The 13,847-nt window shown below is 43.0% G+C and overlaps 1 protein-coding gene and 1 pseudogene across 2 annotated transcripts; both read left to right on the forward strand.

Annotated features, from left to right (window-relative positions):
- Positions 1 to 4,744: 4,744 nt before the first annotated feature.
- ZSCAN5B (zinc finger and SCAN domain containing 5B) lies at positions 4,745 to 8,967 on the forward strand (the record flags this gene model as incomplete). The annotated part of the gene is made up of 5 exons (XM_081031567.1): positions 4,745 to 5,131; positions 6,598 to 6,810; positions 7,733 to 7,937; positions 8,135 to 8,325; positions 8,521 to 8,967. The coding sequence occupies 5 exons, from the start codon at positions 4,745 to 4,747 to the stop codon at positions 8,965 to 8,967; spliced, it is 1,443 nt and encodes a 480-aa protein (XP_080887693.1).
- A 355-nt stretch (positions 8,968 to 9,322) lies between these two features.
- Positions 9,323 to 9,981, forward strand: LOC308489493 (protein N-terminal asparagine amidohydrolase-like; annotated as a pseudogene). The gene has a single exon. The product of its transcript is annotated as a protein N-terminal asparagine amidohydrolase-like (transcript).
- The last annotated feature ends 3,866 nt before the right edge of the window (positions 9,982 to 13,847 follow it).

Below are 13,847 nucleotides of genomic sequence, written 5' to 3' on the forward strand. Positions count from 1 at the left end.
AGGAAATATTCTAAGAAATAATGAAGATGAGAGTGTACCCATATGTCCTTCACCCAGCTTCCCCTAGTGATTACCTTACATAACCCTTGTAAAATGGTCAACACCAGTCAGATGACAATGGCACTATTACCTAAACAACACAGTTTAGTTGGATGACCAGATCAAAGAGACAAGGGGTCCTGGGCGAGAAAGAAAATAAAACAGATGACTATTTCCAAGGATACATTTGCTATGGAGGCATTTAACCCAGGCATTTTGTCTGGACAAGGAAGAATCTAGTCCTATAATTAAAATAATTCCTAGGTCGAACTACTGATGTTTTCCATATCTAATCATTAAGCCAAGAGTTCATGAATGGTTATGTTGAAACAAAATGAGAATTCACGGTTTCTCAGGCCTACCAAAATTAGACATTTTTATCTCAGTTGAGAATTTACAGCAGATCTAAGATCAAAATAATGAAGGCCACAGAAACTTAAACTGTGCTAAAAACTAGAGTTAAAAAAAAATCATTGAAGGTTACAAGCACGAGATGAATTTCTGGAAAGAAGGATTTGGACAAGTTGCGTAGGTAGATGGCGGTTGCAGGCAGATCCCAGTTAACTCTGGGTGTCAAAATTATTCACGTTAAGCTCTTGATGGAAACTCAGTTGGTAAGAGGGAAAAAGAAAGCATCAGAAAATAATCATCACAAGTTTGGGGGGCAAAACAAGCTTGTATCAGGCACTTTCCTGATAGTCTTCTACTCTTCAAAATCCCCCTGTTCTACTCACAGGGAGTTTGAGGTTCATAGGGTTAAAAGACTCATTTAAGATTCCCCACGGATTTAAACCAAAATCAGTCTACAGCTAACCACCCTGCAATTCATCTGATATGTTAAACAAAAAAGTCTACTCTGAACCTGAAACAAGTAAGTCACTATTTGTCACTATTTGAATGGATTTGTTATGATTTGATTGACCTGGGGAACTTCCAAGACGTAATCTAATCACCCCCAGCCATTAATTAAAATTCAACAATGACTCAATGATTCACAAAATAACGTTCAGACTCACCATTATAGCTTTTCAGGATTTCTAGGATCTAATTCAGGGGATAAGGAGAGCCTCAGTCTATCTAGAAACCACCTTCTCCACCCCTGGGGTGGGGGCGGTGAGGAATGAATACTCGGATGGTGTCTATGTGCTTTTTTTCTGGTTTCTGTTGTTTTCATAAAAGGGCAAGTTGACTAACGTCAAACCAGTGATTTAATCCAACTTGAGCAAAGCTTTAACATATTAATTTCAAGATATTAAAAAATAGTAAAAAATGTTTTTTAAATTACCAATATTTCTTATATATCAATAATTACTTTTCATTTGTTCAATATCTTGGCTTGCTAAATTGATATGGTGTCATTGTTTTTCTCTCCTGGTGTACAACTTCTGGTTTTCTAAGTGCTCAAAATAGGTTCTCCTCACACTTTGCCTTCTCATCTTATTTTAAATAAAATCATTTAAGAATCATTTACATTTAAAAAAAAGAGCAGGTAAACCAAATTGGTTAAAACTTTTGGCTCTATAGTCCCTGATTCTTTCAAACACTTCAGACATATGATATCTAACTCAGTAGACCAGGACAACCAACACTAGATCCAACGTAGAGTTAGTTTTTGTTTTAGTGGGATTTCATTGAGAAATTTAATCAATGCGGGTCATCAAAAAGTATTCATTCCATGGTCTTAATGCAATCACTGGGCTAATAGGCAACAGAAAGTGCTGCCTGGAGCCTGTATATAAACAGAGACGGTTCAGCTCAACGCACAGGTTGAGAGCCAGTCCCAGACTCAAGGAGGCTGAGGGTCAGAGGACCAGACGGAGGTAAGTGATGGGGGGCGGGGGACATCTAAGGGTGCTTGGAAATTAGGATGGATGGAGGTGGGTTTCAGAAAAATTTGGGTTTATATTCGTTGTGCATTAGCTCTGAAATCTTGTGAAAGCAATATGTCTCCTTTATACCCCATTAACTTTGATTCCCTTTGTAACTTGTGGTTTACATTTTCAACCAGTTTCTCAACCTCAGCACTAAGGACATTTTGGGCCAGATAATTTTTATTTTTGGGGGGGCTGTCCTATGCATTGTAGAATGTTTAGCAGCACCTCCCCCTCCTCCGTGCGTGGATTGTGACAACCCAAAATGTCTCCAGACATTGCCAAACGTCCCTGGGGCTAGGGGGGACCGCCGGTTGAGAACCACTGCTTAAAGTATTAATGACTAGAAACAATAACACCATGCCAGACATAGTATTACCATCTCTTATTTTATCCTCAAACAATTTAAGGGGTTGATTTTGTCATCCCAGTTTATGAGGATTATCATTCTGGTAGAGTTAAGTGATTTGCTCGAGACACCACAGCTAATTAAAGCTAAAAGGTGGAATTAAAACAACCCTGACCCGAACAAGCTTCCCCAAATGGTCTGAGATATGAGAAAAATTCACCATTAGGGATTTTAGGCAAATGTGTTTGTTACCTTTGAATTTTTCTATACAGGATATGGATTTCCTAAAGAGATTTCCAGTCACACTCATGCTTTAAAAGCATTAGATTTTACCAGGATAAAATCAAACCTTTAATGAAGGGCCTGATATCAACCTCTGTCCCGTTAGGATCAGAGTCTGTTTTCTGGTAAACAGGCACCACTGGGTGGCCAGTGCCTCACTGGTATGTACATTCCCACAGAACCGAACAGTAACATGTGTACTTATTTGATTTTATTTTAGTTTTTTTTAGTTAGAGGCTACAGCCTCTAACTGTAAATAACGATTTACATAACAGGCTGTATATTTATGTTATTTATTTTTCAAAGACAGTTGACATACAAATTAGTTTCAAGTGTACAGTGTAGTGGTTATACATTTACATAATTTATGAAGTCATCGCCCTGATAAAACTAGTTCCCACCTGTCACCATACATAGTTATTACAATATTATTGATTATATTCCCATGCTGTACTTTCCATCCCCACGACTATTTTGCAACTACCAATTTGTATTTCCTAATCCCTTCACCTTTCTCACCCACCCGCCAGTCTCCCTCCCCTCTGGCAACCATCAGGTTGTTCCCTGTATCTATGAGTCTGTTTCTGTTTTGTTTATTCATTTATTTCATTCTTTTGATTCCACGTATAAGTGAGATCATATGGTATTTGTCTTTGACTTATTTCACTGAATGTAATACCTTCTAGGTCCATCCATATTGTCACAAATGGCAAGATGTCATTCTTTTTTATGGCCGACTAATATTTCATCGCATACATGCACCACCTCTTCTTTATCCAGGTGTCTATCGGTGGACACTTAGGTGGCTTCCACATCTTGGCTGTGATTTTGTCTTCGGACGTTCTGTGGCTTGCTTTAAAGTGAAAGGAACCCAAAGCGATTACAGATTACCAGTTGAATTCCTTCTTCCAGATTTCCAGTAGCATGAAACCTCTTTTAATTCCCAGGATTTCAAGCTGTCTTTTCTCACATCTCCATGCTTTTGCATATTTTTTTTTCACCTTATGGACACAGGAAACTCTGGGAACCCCCCTTTCCCCCCCACACCCCTCTCCTCGGGTCTCTTCCTCCTGACTCTCTGTGACCTTGCTCAAGACCTTCCCTCCCAATTCTTTCTCCTCTCCAGACCTTCAGGTGGACCCAACCTGTGTAAAAGGAATGCTGGGCTGTTTTTTCATCGCTGTTGTTCGGAATAAAATGGGTCTCTGGAGAGTCACAGAGGGTGGCCCTTGTCTTTGGAAGCTAGGTTCAGGACCTGTGAAAAACTCCTAAAATCTTGCTTCCTGAAAATTTCAAAGAGCATTGGGTTTTAATCCATTTTCTGGGATGAGATTATGTATACGTGATACATTAATCCAAGCAGATTAGTGGATTGTCACGGGTAGGGGGGTCAGGGTGTGTGCAGAGAGCGAGAAGGACTGCTTAATGGGCGCAGGGTTTTCTTTTGGGGTGATGAAAACTAGATTCTGGAACGAGACAGTGTTGAGGGTCACGCAGCATCACAAAGCCGCTTAGTGGCACAAAACTGTACACTTTTATAAAAGAGCTAAAAAAGTGAATTTTATGTAGTGCATTTGATCACTGTTAACAAAGTATCTGTAGGAGCTTGTAGGAAATGTGTTGGGGATAATGTTAGGCTAATATTTCCAGTGTCACCACACCACATGGAATTTCCAGGTTGTAAATATTTTTCTGTAATTTCCTACAGAATCATGACTAAACGCAGTGATTAAATATTACCAGTCAAATCCATGTACTTTGTGTTGATGGGAAGCTACGAAAACTGACATTACTATGCAAATAGGTTTTAGAAGCTTCATACATCATGGCCATGTTTAATGTATAGTAAAAAGAACAACACTGTCCCAGTTTACAGATGAGAAGACTGACCCCATCTCTGTACATTTAGGAATCAGAGCCCATTCAGACATGGCAACTGGCACATATAGTAAAAAGCGGATGTCAGAATAGCAGTATGGATGAAGTTCCATGGTGTGAAGTATAAGACCAGTGCAGAAGTGGTGTCCAGTGGGAGGTGGGATTCAGAACAGGGAAGGGTGGAGTAAGACGTTAAACTAATCTGATGCATTCTCCACCCTCAGCCCGGAATTCTGGATCTCTTACAGAGTAAATCCCTTCACATAGGTCTTCATTAGGCACTGGCTTCAGGAAGCGTTTGTTCAAAGTCACATTTCTGGTAAATATGGCTGCAGACCAGACATCTTCATGGGGCTGTGGGACATCCCAAGACAGCCCTGGATGGGAGCTGCTAGAGTCCGTACCACCCCAAGGTTTCAACGTGTCTGACAAGCAGGACTGTACCTCGGAGACTTGGCACATTACCTTCAGAACATTTACCAGCTCAGAGGAGGCGGACCCCCTGGAGGGTCTGCAGAGACTCCGTGAGCTCTGCCACCTGTGGCTAAGGCCAGATATCCACACCAAGGAACAGATCCTGGACAAGCTGGTGATGGAGCAGTTTATGATCTCCATGCCCCTGGAGCTCCAGGTCTTAGTCAAGGAGAGTGGTGTGGACAGTTGTCAAGACCTGGAGGACATGCTGAGAAACAAAGACAAACCCAAGAAATGGGTGAGTAGGACCTTCGTGATCAGTCTGGGGAAGGGCGAGTGGGTATGGGGGCTGCAAGGTGGACTTGGACGAGAAAGGGCAGAAGGGGTCTATTCTAGGCCCGTGGTTCTCAGATAGGAGTGATTTTTACACCCCCACCCTCCCGGTGACCCTTGGCAATGTCTAGAGATTTTTTCGGTTGTCACAGCAGGGAGGAGGGGGGGGTTACTACTGGTAAAGAAACAGGCACAGACAGGATATAGCCAAACAGTGACCCAGTCTCTGTCATTGGACAGTGGTCTCAACCTGGGTAATGGGTCTCATGAGTCTACACACTTTACCATCACCTGCCCTACCATTCATGGAGACGGTTGTGTAAGGGACATTTCAGAGGTTCAAGGAAAAGGGAACCTGACACCAGTCCACTGTAATTAGAGTCTTGAGCGAATGCTGAGGAGAAAGAAAGGGCTGGGTGGGAGAGTGGGCATTTGACTAGATCACGGTTTCTCAAGTTGACAGTGGTGTTTGGGGACGGCCCCGTGCTCTGGAGGTGTCCTATGCAGTGCAGGGTGTGTAGAAGCAACCCTGGTCTCTACCAATCACAACCTCCCTAGTCATGGGGGGAAATCTCTGCTCATTGCCATATGTCCCACAGGGTCAACGACTCCCCAGTGAGAGCCACTGGATTAGGGGAGACTTCCATGGGGACATTTTTCATCATTGTGGTTTGAGTACCCTCATGCTTTGAAGAAAGAGTTAAGGAAGCAAAGGGGGTGGAGGAAGCAAGGGTCAAGGGATCCAGGAAAGGATGAGACCTGGTGGAGCACATGATGCACATTTGCTCCCATCTTGGGGATATAAGTTTGTCTAGAGGTGACATTTGTACATGGACAGGATGGAACTAAGACAGTCCAGCAGGGCAATCCTTACACAACTTTAGGTGTGAGCTGAGAGTGAGAATTATAAGCTTTGCCCACGTGGTGGAAAAATTGCTGTGGGGAACTATAAAATGTCAATCTGGAATAATCGTGAAGGTGTTACAACCCAGCTGAGTGACACGCAAACCCCAAACATTTGAAGCATCTCTTTAGCAAGGTGTCAAGATTTTCACCGCGCCACATCTTAGCTTCCTAGGTCAGGGGCGGACAAAGCATGTATTAGGATAACAACATTTGAGCTGATTTTTAGCTGAGGAGGTGGGAAAAAATGGGGAGGCAATCAGGTTGATTAGATGTTGTGGCCAGACTCAAATCACAGATGTCATTGTGACAATTCAAAGGTGACACAACATAATCTTGATGCAATGTCGGGGGTGGGGTGAGTCCACCTCACCACCCCAGTGAGCATTTGGCTATGCTGGGAGATACTTTTGGTTGCCACAACTTGGGAGGTTGTGATTTTAAACAAGTAATTCCAGTAAAGTGTGTGCCGAGTAGGATGCAGCACGAGGTGCTGCATCCGGTTCTTGTTTTATTTTCTCCCCACAGACCATAATCAGTTTACAAGGACAGAAATTTCTTGTGCGAAATCCAGATGTTCAGATGGCTCAAACTGAGGTCAGTGACACGGACAGCATCAGAGATGTGTCCAGGGAGCCTTGGTCCTCTGGGAGTGACATGGAGATACATCCTGAGAACAGCCCGGAGGTCTGCCGAGAGCTGCAGAATCTGCCACGAATCAATGAAATGTCAAGGGTGCAGGTGAGTGTGATGCCCTGATGTCTGGGGACAGGTGGCAGGAGGGATAAAGGACATGGTGTGTGTAGTAGCTGTTAGAGGAATTTGGGCATTTGGCCCAGGAATGAAGTGGACCCATTTTCTCCAGCAATTCCCATGGAGGCATTCAATTCCTAGACACTTCCAAGTCAATGTGGTTGATAAAGACTCGTCAACCTTTGTCCCTCTGCCGTCCAAGCTTTCAGTATTAGGGGTGGGAAGAAAGAAAGTTTCCATGAAATGGTGCCAGGTCAACTTGCCACAGGTCAATGACCTGAAAGCTCATTTTCCTCAAAGGTGTTCCATAAAAACCACAATTGACCAAAGGACCAGTTTTCGGAATATTGTCAATTCCTTAAATTAAAGGAACGGTTCCACGCTGTAGTCATTTTGCCTTCCAGAAGACCTTTGCAAATGTCTGGAGACGTTTCTGGTCGTCAAAGTGGGGATGGGGGTTGCAATGACATTGAGTGAATAGAGACCAGGGATGCTGTTTGTCATCCTAAACGCACGGGATGGGCCCCAAGACAAAGACTGACCCAGCCGAAATATCAGTAGTGCTGAGTCAGGAGACCAGGGTCTACAGTCATTCTGCTTCCACAGTCAGGGTCAGGAAGACTTTAGGATGACAGGGAGCCGTATTACATCATCAGAGAATTAAGAGTAAAAACTGAAACACATGGACTTGATTTAAAGGTGTGGTGGGTACAGGTTAACGACAGACGTCCGGGTCAGGTGATTATCGGGGGGTGATGGGCGTGGCCCCAAGGATGTGTGGGCATATCCACAGAACTGTGTTACTAGGAAAGTTGGTGTGTCAGATCAGATCAGGGAGATCAGGGGAGAAGAGAGCTTTCCACATCCCTATGTAGACAGTTTGTAATTACACCTGGTTGCCTGTTGTCAGGGGCAGAAAGTCCTCCTACCAGACAGCATTCCTGGAAAAGGTGAACTGGAGGGTCTGAGACCCATGCAGAACCTGGAGAAGAACCTGATGGATGATGGGGAAGCAATGATGGGACTTACCTGTCGACAGCCCCAGACTCCAAAGGGTCCTGGTGAGTATGGAAACTGGGACTTTAGAGGAGTCAGTGACTCTGTTCCCAAGCTGGGTACCGGGCTGGGTATCCATCACCATCTCTTGGGGACAAGCCTCCATTAACTGACTTTCTAGTGTCTTGCAATCCAGTCTCTCGGGTTTGTTGGTCGACGGGAAATTTCTAAGCGAACATCAGTGTTGGTTCAAGTGAGTTTGGTATTGTCAAAAACACTCGTTAGTACATGTTCTGTGTTGAATTCCTTCTTTCAGAAGATTCTGTGAGGGCAGAGAGCGGGAAGAATCCCCAAGAAGCAACTTGTATTAAAAATGTGAATGCTAACCTACCTTCTACAGGTGTTTTGGAGACAGACATTTTGACTCAGACTTGGAAAAGAAGAGACTCTCAGAGTCCAAGGGGTCGCCAAAGAATAAAACGGGCCAACACCTCCATTCCCCAAGAGGTAACTCAAGAAGGGGACACATCGTTGATCACAGAAAAATTCACCAGACAACTCAGGTCGAATTCAGGGCGTTCACCAAGCACCGGGGAACCAACTGGTCATCCTGTTGGAAGAGAAGCCAGGAGACAGGCACCGTTTGAATGTGGCACATGCAAGAAAAGATTTAATTATAACTCCCAGTTAAGTATTCACCAGAGGAAACACACAGGAGAGAAACCCTTTATGTGCATGCTCTGCCTCAAGGGTTTCGTGCAGCCTTCAGACCTCCGCGCTCACCAGCGGATCCACACCGGGGAGAAGCCTTACAGCTGCAGATTCTGTCTCAAGCGGTTCACCCACGACTCCACCCTGCGTGGTCACGAGAGGGTCCACACCAACAAGAAGCCTTACCAGTGCGAAGTCTGTGACAAACACTTCAACCACAAAGGGAACCTCAACGTTCACCTGCGTACCCACTCTGGGGTGAAGCCCTACCCATGCCACCAATGTGGCCAGGCTTTCCGGCAGCTGGGAACTTTTAAACGCCACCAAAAAACACATTTAAAGGTGACTTCCCCAAATTCTGCCGTCAAGCCTGAGTCCCTTCTGCCCAAGAAGGAAATTAATGGTGATTTCTCACCTATGTTGAAAACCGATGTATGACATGTTAAGCAGTTGCAAGGTTTCTGCGACACCATGAGGGTGTCTAGAATTAAAGTCTCTGAATACTTGCTTCTCTTCCCTATTGGTTTCCTTAAGTTTTGGGGTTGTTTTGTTTTTGTTTTGTGGTGTTAACTGAGTGCAATGAAAGCAAGACTTGTTAGTTGTTTCAATAAATATTTCATAATTAAACCCAGGCTGCTGACTGTCTCCTGTTATCCATTCTTTCATTTAAAATAGGTTGATCCCAGTAGGGTGGCGAGAGTCCCAGTGAAATTTGAATTTCAAATAAACAACTTGTTGGCGGCAGCCTGAGGGCGATTGCGCTGGTCTGAGCCCACCAGCTTCTGGAGGTAATGGGGCTACCTGCTTGACACATTGGGATGGAGCCCATACCAAGGCTGAGGTGCCCTTCATCATGAACTTCATGAAATCCTTTCCGCCCACGCTCAGTGTGGGAGCCTGGACGTGCATCTCATGGGCAGCTTCAGTGACGAGAGGCAGTTGTCACAAGAACTTACTCATAAGCTTCTTAGTGAATTTGACGGAAAAGATGACATTCACTTAGTGACATGTGTGACAGAACTAAATGACCGGAAAGAAAATGAAAGTCACTTTCCAATAATTTATGGCATTGCTGTCAACATTAAAACTGGAGATTTACAGAGCCTCCTTCCAAGACAGGTACAGAGGAGGAGCTGGCTCTGCACCGGCTTTAACATGATTAGCATTTATGAAGCAAAGACAACTCTGCAAGGACCACATTCCTGGATGCCATCTCCACATGGGGATTACTGGTCTCAGCAAGCTGATAAGGAAATACTAGAGAACCTTTCCACTTCACCTCTGGCAGAGCCCCTCCCCCAACTTTGTTGAACATATTAGATCTACCTTGATGTTTTTTAAAAATACCCATCTACAACAAACACGCTGTTTCCTGGAAATAATGCTCTACTCTAAAAAACAAAAAAAAATGAAGATGGCTTATGGGAAAAGAGCTCTTCTCCAGGAAGCTAAAAATAGGAATCACCAAAGAAAGCAACTTTTTGGCAAGATAGAGACCATTGGTGGGGGTTGGACATAATACGAATAAGACTCTACATCCGTTGCATCTTAGGTCTCCTTTCTTATTCAGTGTCTTTCAAATGACTTTCAAAATAGTCTTATTTTGGCAAACGCAAAAAACAAACACACAACTTGTTTTTTCAGTATTCTGAAATTTTTCATTTATCTGAAATTAAAATTTCACTGAGCATCTTGTGTTTTTTAAAAATAAACTTTTTAGAGCAGTTTTAGGTTCACAGCCAAATTGAGAGGAGGGTACCAAAATTTCCCATCTACACGCTGTGTCCCCCCCACGTGCACAGCCCCCATTGTCCACATCCCCACTAACAGTACATTTGTTACCATTGATGAACCTACACTGATACATTGTAATCACCCAAAGTCCCCGGTTTACATCAAGGTTCACTTTAGGCAATGTCCATTCCACAGGTTTTGCATTCCAAAGTCACCCTTTTGCAAAGCAAATTCATCCTTTTGCAAAGCAAATTCACCTTTTTGCAGATCAAAGTCATCCTTTTGCAGATCATATTTTTCCACAAAAAAATGTTTTCTTAATCTTTGTAATAAAAATAAAACCAATGCTAAGTTATTGTTAAAATTAAACATTTTATTGCATGTGTTTAATAATAAACATAAAATACTTATTTAACATCAGAAATACTTATTTGCTTACAGCTTCATTTATAATGGTTCTCCTGCCGCTGCTCGTGGTCATTTCATATACATATTCATAAAACAATTATGACAATCTGTAGGAGTAATAGTTGCAACAGAATGATTAATAACATCTACTAAATGTTCATGGTTTGATGGGTCAGCCAAAATATTTCTTGCACAGAACTTAATTTTTGAAAAATGAAGGTGCGATTGAAAGTTAATACACCAGCTTGTGTCACCGTGCCAACGGTTAGAGAACAAAATGTTTCTCTAATTGCAGCAATAAACATTCAGGGAATGATGTGCATGAAGTTATTGCACATTCTATGGTTACTTCAAGTACTTTTTGCGAATTTCCTCAGAGATTATTGCAGGAATTGGACGAAGATAATCTGGTTTGTTTTGGACAATGTAAGCCTCCACAAATGCCAGGAGGTATGTGATCTTGTTGGTCAGAGAAGACACACTATTATTTCTACCACCATACTCTCCAATGATGAACCCCACTGAAGAAGTTTTTTCAAAAATTAAGTTCTGTGCAAGAAATAAATGAAACTATAAGTAAATAAGTATTTCTGATGTTAAATAAGTATTTTATGTTTATTATTAAATACATGCAATAAAATGTTTAATTTTAACAATAACTTAACATTGGATTTATTTTTATTACAAAGATTAAGAAAACCTTTTTTTTTGGAAAAATTTGATCTGCGAAAGGATGAATTTGATTTGCAAAAAGGTGAATTTGATTTGCAAAAGGGAGAATTTGCAGTGCAAAACCTGTATGGGTTTGCACAAAAGTATAATGACATGTATGCACCGTTATCGTAATATATAGAGTAGTTTCACTGCCCTAAACATCCTTTGTTCTCTGTTTCCCCCCTGCACCATCTATTCTTATTTGCTAAATTTGGCAGCCCATGCATTCCTACTTTGACAAGGGGACGACATGTTGTTACGTGAGAACCCCCTGAGAGCTTTGTCAACCACAGATGAGGGGCCCCACACTGTTTCTGACTTGGTGGCTCTGAGGCAGGACCTGGGGATCTGAATTTTAAGACAAACTGAATTTTACGATAGTTTTCTAAAGTCCACAGGATTTCCATAAGTCCCACACACTTTCCCCCATTATTCGCATCACACATTAGAACGGTACATTTGTCACAACTGATAACTAACTCGACACATTGAAACGTACTAAGAGCAATACTTTATTGACATTTCCTTGGCTTGGTGTTCACATCAAGCCCACTGTCCCAGTCCCCCTCCAGGACACCACATTGCATTTAGTTGTCACGTCTCCTCAGACTCCTCTTGGTGACACTTTCTCAGATGTCCCTTATTTTTGATGTCCCGATAATGCATTTTAAAAACAAGTTCCCAGGCGATGCCAATACTTCTGGTCTGTGGGGACATTTTGAGCACATTTGAGTGGGTTTAGCTCGTCAGCAGGGTCCAGTAATCTTCAAAGGTCTGGGTATGTCACTTCCCCCAGGGGTGGCCCATTTACAAAAGTCCTCAGGTCCCTTTAGGAGAAGGCTTTAGAGGACTTCCCTGAGGCAGGCTCACCATCTATAATCAGCGTGTTGGACTCCGTTTTCATCCCCAAACTGGGTTGTAAGCTGTCTTGGAACTGAGTAGGAGCTGGCTGTCCACCTCCGCGATTCAGTCCGACTTCCTTCGTGGGACCAAGAAAATATTTTGATGATACAACATACTCATTGATTCTAACCCTAGGGACTCTGTGATCAATTAACCACACACAGTTTTGTTTTGTTTTTAATAGCCCCATTTTCCAGTTTGTGCATGTTGGAATCACATGGAGAGCTGAAAGAAAACAAAAAGGTCCACAAGTGCTTGGCGGCCACACTGAGAGACAAGGATTTGATTGGTCTGGGCTGTGGCCCCCCGTCTTGGGAGTTTTAAAAGCTCTTCCGGTGATCCTAGTGTGTGGCTGATTCTGCCAGGTCAGAGTTTTCTCATCACCCACTGTAACCATAGCGATGCTATAGTTACAGGGCCCCATGCTCTCATTAAAATCAGTGAGTCCATTTAGCGGCTTGCACGCCCACGTCCATGCCCAGGATGGACACTGCTGCATGTCCACAAAGGCCTGCTCCCCTCACACGGTGTTCCCCGTGCCTCAAGACCCTCCTGGAGGATATAGCTGAGTTTAGGAGGACGATGAGTGGGGCCATGCCTGACAAACCATTCGATCACTCCTGCCTCAAGCTGTGGCCGCCAGCCCCTTGCATGTACACAGCTGGGCTACTTGTCGGAAATTCAAACCACCAGGCCCTAATCCAAACCTACTGAATCAGAAACTTTGGGGGTGAGGTCCAGCAAGCTGCCTAACGTGCCCTGCAGATGATTCACGAATCAGTGCTCTTCATCCTTGGTTCTTAGACCTGGAATCACCTGGGTAGGGGTTTGCTTTGTTTTAGTTTTATTTTGAAATAATTATAGTGTCACAGGAAGTTGCAACAAGAGCTCAGGGAGGTCTCATGTACCCTTCCTGCAGTCTATTAAAAATATGCCTGCAAGCAGCACAAGGTAAGGCTTTTCAAAAATCTAAAGGGGACAGGGCACAGATAGCACAAGTGGATGGATTTGCTTGTATTTCTTCCCATCCTGTTCTCTTCTTAGCCCTCCACTCGGGCGAGCAAAACGAGATCTCACGGTGAGAAATTATCTTGTGTTATTGGCATTAAAGGAAAAAAAATTCGGACAGGTATGGGTTCAAGGTCTGAGGAGTGAATGGGAATTGGAAAGCTCAGGGCTGTGGTGTTTCTTCGCTGGTTCAGGTTTTTCACAGAATAAGGTGACTATGTCTAACCTGGGGCCACTACTAGCATACACATCTTGATTATTTTCAACATTTTAAATTGTAAAATTGGAACTTGATTTCAGAGCTCATTTGTATAGTTATTACGATAAATGTCCACTAGATGGCAGCAATGGTCTTCGAACAGGTGCTACTAGCCTGTTCTGCAGCCAACATTTTAAATAACCAGTCCTGAAGGTGAAGGGATTAAGTACAAATTGGTGGTTACAAAGTAGTCATGAGATGTAAAGCACAGCATAAAAAATACAGTCAGTAATATTGTAATAACTATGTATGGTGTCAAAAGAAATCTTTCTGTGCTTAGAAACGGTCAGCC

The sequence above is a fragment of the Rhinolophus hipposideros genome (genome assembly GCF_964194185.1).
Source record: "Rhinolophus hipposideros genome assembly, chromosome: 21".
NCBI classification, from domain to species: Eukaryota; Metazoa; Chordata; class Mammalia; order Chiroptera; family Rhinolophidae; genus Rhinolophus; species Rhinolophus hipposideros.